This window comes from Mytilus californianus, unplaced genomic scaffold (assembly GCF_021869535.1).
Source record: "Mytilus californianus isolate M0D057914Y unplaced genomic scaffold, xbMytCali1.0.p SCAF_15, whole genome shotgun sequence".
Taxonomy (NCBI): domain Eukaryota; kingdom Metazoa; phylum Mollusca; class Bivalvia; order Mytilida; family Mytilidae; genus Mytilus; species Mytilus californianus.
The window spans coordinates 10,921,816-10,927,815 of NW_026262637.1; the positions used below are offsets into that span (position 1 = coordinate 10,921,816).

The 6,000-nt window shown below is 30.6% G+C and overlaps 1 protein-coding gene across 3 annotated transcripts in view; it reads right to left on the reverse strand.

Annotated features, from left to right (window-relative positions):
* The window catches only part of LOC127725380 (uncharacterized), a 122,660-nt gene extending 119,632 nt beyond the window's left edge, over positions 1 to 3,028 (reverse strand). For 2 of the 3 annotated variants that reach the window (XM_052232315.1, XM_052232314.1), the window contains exons 1-3: positions 2,975 to 3,028; positions 848 to 1,021; positions 148 to 243 (exon numbers count right to left, since the gene is read on the reverse strand). In XM_052232315.1, the coding sequence (XP_052088275.1) occupies positions 148 to 243; positions 848 to 1,021; positions 2,975 to 3,011 (307 nt within the window). In that variant the 5' untranslated portion in view covers positions 3,012 to 3,028. The remainder of the gene's footprint in view (positions 1 to 147; positions 244 to 847; positions 1,022 to 2,974) is intronic. The other variant, XM_052232316.1, reaches the window with a different exon arrangement.
* Positions 3,029 to 6,000: the final 2,972 nt, after the last annotated feature.

Below are 6,000 nucleotides of genomic sequence, written 5' to 3' on the forward strand. Positions count from 1 at the left end.
ATAAGAATCACTGCTCATTCGTGTAACAAAAAAAAAATAAAATCGAACAATGTATTTGGTATTTATTGTTTAGGTCGTTATTAATTTATCCTGAAGTCTTTGTGTATGCTTAGAATCGAATGATTATAATACGTTCACTGTGCTTACCATTAGGATACCTATGGTGCATGCTCACCCGGAACCGGAAATTGTATCCATCGCTTGTAATTATACTTGTAACTATATATATTATTGATGATTTATCTGAAAGGAATACATAAAAATGCAATTCTTAAATTTTACATACATGGTGCTATTTTTTCAATTATAATTTCTGTTCTTGAAACATGTTCATGGATTTGATTATTCATTTATTTGGTTTAAAGCTGATACGCTAATCAAGGGTTGCTATTATGCATTAACTAGATACATGTTTTAATAATCAGCATATGATTATAAACCCTTAACAACTTAAAAGGCAATTTAAAAATATTTTCCTCTTGTCGTTGTATACGTGCAATATGTTTAATAATTCAAGGTTCTATTTCCAAAGCTACCGGATGCAATTCTTAACATATCTGAAAGGATATAATTTTAGCAGTGATTATATTGGATTGACTACATCTTGGTTTTGAATTTCTCTTTAATCAAGCTCTCATAACCAGAATAATATTTTTTGGGAACAGTGGCTTTCTGATGGATGCTACTTCAAACATAAATATTCGACTATGTATGATTTTCTGTATATAACACGGTTCGTATATATCATGAAACAAATGAAGTTACTGTATAAAGATCGTGCGTGTATGTGAGCTTGTGTGCTTGAATTATTTTACTTTACAGCACCGACAGCAATGTGATTCCGTACCTGTTTTTATTGTAATATTGAAGCAATTATCCTCAGATCGTTTAGACTCAATAGTGGGTCTGGTATTCAACGTCATTTTACAGAAAATGCCATACAGGAAACATATCATATGTGATACCACAGTCGGTATCGTGAGGTATAGCTTTAAAAGTAGGGTAGTTTTTCCGTCAAAAACTGAAAGGGAAAAAAATTTTTATATTATATGACAAAACAATCGATATACAAACTCATATAAGATCTACTAATGTATTATGTGAATTTACATAACATTTATATTTCTGGATATTAAGAATTTTCTCCCTTTATAGATAACGTATATTTAGACTTCCGAAACCGATAAAACATATCAAAAGAACATACTTTTAAGATGATAAGGATGGAACACATTGGTTTCAAATTTCTTACATTTAAATGCTTAATTCCGTATGCACAGTTCTAAAAATAAAGTTTTTACTTTTTTTTTTTTTTTTTTTTTTTTTTTTTCCTAATTATTTTTCATGATTAATTCGTTGTTAAATTGGCTTGTTTTCAAATAATTTTAAACTGTTGATATTTTTTTTTCTCTAATGGATTATTCGATCTGTAATAGTGTGATAGGGCGACAGTATGATCCCTGACAAAGTGCTAGTATAACAAATCTACTAAATAACACCCTCAAAATTTTAATTCAATGCAATAATGCATATGCATTATAAGAAAGTTTGGAATTATTCAATGAGATAGCAACCCAGCACAAATCAAATCAAATGATACCTAGAAGTAAACATACATGTTTAATCACTTGATCGTTTAGCATTTTAGAACACTGTAAAACATAATTGTATTTTAGATAGGGTCATTTATCATTAAGACCAGAGAAACAGTCTATAAATTTTTTTATCTTCAAATATGATGTGTGTACATTATGCCTTCGATTATTGGTCGTATCTTATTTTCATAACACCCATAGTGGATATTTTATTTTGTGACATCAAAGTAACTTCTAAAATGATATATTTGCACTAAAATAACCACACTTTATCATCATAATCATTTATTAATAAATAAAAAAGCCGTGAAATAAAACATTAATTACCCTGGTACTACTGAATAAGGAGACATGAAAATTTGTTCTCCCAAGAAAAGTCATTTCCCCTCTAGAGTAACCCTCGGGAAAGATTTGCCGTTTGGAGGGGGGGAAATCTTTCTATCTTCCTGAGTCAAGGAAATTACGGTTATTCATAGTGATCTGTTTTTAGAATCATGGAAGTACATGTCACTATAATACTTCCATATTTTAACTAAACTGCGATAGAACTGCGACTACTCCAACAAAATTATAGTTTCAGGTTAACGAAAACTTCGAATTTCCTATAAATGTTTACTAGTAGTCTAAACATATTTTATTTGCAAAAGTATCAAAAGGGATTGGACACATATATAACAACATTAGTGACGTCCTTTCTCTAATGTAATCTCTTAAATCGGCATGACAACCTATTGACCGCCCCTCCCCCCATTTCCTCTTCATGTATGCTTATGCTTGTTCAAAAAGAGGGTTCCAAAATTAACTTTCTTTTCAAAAAGTGATATGATGTGGAATAGTCATTAATGTCCAATCTGACAAATTTGATGGCATCAGTTTATAGTGTCGAATTGCATCATTGGATCTGATTACTCACAACATAGTATGACTGATAAACAAACCATTTAGGTTATTCAAACCGAAAGTACACATATACAATATTAGTTCCGTGTCCTTGCATGAGGCTTATAGAAACTTAGGAAGAGAGAGATAACATTTTTCAGTAATTCATCTGATATTGTTGTTATGTTGCAGCTAAAAATGGCTACAATACACAAATACTATAATTTTATAAACTAATCAAAATAATTACAATTCAATGATGAGTTTTGAAAATGTGAACACAAAAATAAAACTGGTTTTCCATCATTCAAGAAAGAAAAGTGACGTGTCGGACGAATTATTATTGTGTTACTATATTCGGTAGATAAAGGCAAAAGGAAGTGTTTTAGCTGTAGTCTAAAATTCAACACCTTTATTCAGTAAAATAATTTCATCTGTTTTTCGGTTTATTTCATCTTCATGATGTTTCAGTTAATCTTTTTCGATCAATTATTGCTTACCTTTACTGTTATTCACAACATACTTATCCTCGAACATTTTGTTGTGTGGTTAAAATGCATATGAGTGGAATTTCCATATCTAAATTTAGAACGTGACTTCTTGTATTTTGCAAGGTTTCGTATTTAATCGATAGGACATGACACAGGGATCATTACAGGCATACAGATAGTTTAGATACATAATCATATCTTTCATACTGAGAATACCTACATTCATACTTACTGTAAACAAGTTGCTTTCTTTAAAAAAAACCACGAGACCGCTGACTGGTCACCAAAAAATTGTTGTTGATTTTTTTTTGGCTTTCGATTTGTAATAATGGACTGTGAATAGAATACGGTAATGATGATGTTAAAACATCTTTATTATGGAAAATATGTAATTGTGTTAGTTGTAAATAGAAAAGTGTTTACGGATACCATTTGAAGGTACTTTTACATGTTTTAAGGCTGAAAGTTTACATCATTTTTTTTTTTCGTGCTTAATATACAAAGTCCTAATCCTATTGCAATTCTCAATTTCTGCAAACCGGGTGACTAAAGCAAATTGCACAGACCAATCGAATTATTAATTTCAATACTCAGTTTGCTTTATAATCTAAATGCATTTATTTCATCTTTCATATCTTTATATTTTGTTTCCTGGATGCTTCCGAATTATTCTTATACTCATTATTGAAGCTGTCTGATCTAATGGAAGAGGTGGTATAGAGAAATTTAAAAGTCCAATTTCCGTGTGAAGTGTAACTCTATTGCAGGCTACTTATGAGAACGTTTCGTATTTTGTTCTTGAGAGTAACACACCAGCTTCATTAGGACCTCTTATATACTAACAATTATTTTGGTCGCAAAGAACATCTTAAAAGTTAAGGATTTTCTGAAGTTACTTAAATATATCCATATATTCAAAAGGTAAAACTTAGTTTTGAAGTCATGAATATCTTGTTTATAGAAGTTTTATGAATATCTGAACATGCTCTCAAAAGAACCAATCTATGTAAAAAAAAAGAAGATATATATAAATATAGAATAGAGAATGGAAACGGGGAATTTGTCAAAGAGACAACAACCCGATCAAAAGCAGAAAACGACCCGAAATTCCGAAAGGTTTTGCCAAATACAGATAAGTAATTTATACCTGGAGTAGATAATCCTTAGTTTTTAGAAAATTTCAAAGTTTATAATTGGACAGTTTCTCAAAAAAAAAAACGAATACCTTAATGATGATCATGATTCATAATTATATGACAAGCTCTTACTGCAATGTCCTGAATTTAGATAAGAATATTCTAATGTTAGTTGAATTCGGATGTCAAACTACCTACCTCAAGTTGTTTGTCAATGTCATTTAATCCGGAATTTGTGTGAACGAAACCTATATTATTTTTAATTTGGATATATAAAATCGCACCATATTGCAAAGATTTAGATGCTTTAAGGTTAAGCTATAAAAACAAAAACAAAATGTATTGAAGTTTTATTTACACACATTTCTGTAAATAAATCCTTTCCGAAAATTTAGAATATACTATCAATAAACAAAATCGTCAAGTATTTACATTTTTTTTATCAAATCAATCTCTTCTTCAAGCCTAAATTTCCACTTTATAAAATTAAAATTGAGAATGGAAATGGGGAATGCGTCAAAGAGACAACAACCCGACCATAGAGCAGACAACAGCCTATATATTGCTATACAAAATATAAGCAGAGACTTGCAATACCATACTAAAACGGTATGAAAAGTTAACATAGTAATTATTTAAAAAATGATTATTTTAAAATATTAATCACGTTTTTTTTTTGTGAGATGCAAAAATTTTTGTGAACAGAAATTCCTTTTGGTTAGTTTTCTTTTCTTTCCTACATTTGTTCACATGTTGCGTATAGGTGCGTCTACAAATTGTCATGGGATAAATGTTCAGAAATAATCAGCTTATTCTTGGACATAATAATTATATTATCAGTTTACTATTCCCAGGTTTTCCCCCCTCAGAATGCACAATAGTATTTTGTATTAAATACTACATACACAATGCGTACAGGGACCGTCTCAAAACATAAACTATATATTAATTACTTTATCATTATACTTGATATTTAATAAACATTCACATCAAAACGCATATGTTCTGTCAAAGGCAAATAGGTTGGAATACATAAATGATTGTTTTACTGCAATCTAGACTTTACGTTTTTACTTTCCGATCTACAACGAACTTTGATTGTTGAAATATACAATGTCACGTGGTAGCCTATACGTAGAGGGACTGTATCAAAAACAAAGAAAACTATCTGTAAAAATTATCGAAAATTTTGAGACGTTCCGAGAATCTTGTTTCCGAGGATATCTGAATGGTCCATAGAAGCTACCAAAACTCGCCAATATATAGGCGTGAACCCCCTTATAGGCAAAGGGGGTTCACGCAATAAAATTATTAAAGGAAAGGGGAAACTCAATCATAATGATATTATACATGTTATATACAGAATCTCTTCCTTATCAAAATAAACATCTTTGTCCGTTTAAAGAATTTCAGAAGGTGGTTAATTTTGTATGTTTAAATCTTTTTAAATGTCCCGTCTAAAAGGGTGATTCCTTTCCACATCAGTATAACCATTATAACTCGAATCTTCAACAAGTCTTGGTCGAGTTTCCTGGAGAGAGAATCAGATAAATATAGGTTAAATAACTTTGAACCAAAATATCAGGCAGATGAAATTCTGTACCCGAAAAAAGACATCAAAGTCGTCAGCTGACCAAGACTTCTTATCTTTCGAAGATTGATGTGATTGTGGAAATGGCCAGTACATACCGACAACCGAGGTATGAATTTGTTGCATACAAAACATGTGACAACCAATGAGAAAGTATGAAAAGAGACACAATTTTGACCGACCTCTGAAATTGCAAAAACAGTAAGTTTATTCAAGTATTTCAAAATTATTTTACGATAGGAGGCCATTTTCATGAATATTTTGCCTCGGGTGGGAAGTGGTGAAGCGAGGGATAAAATATGCAAAAC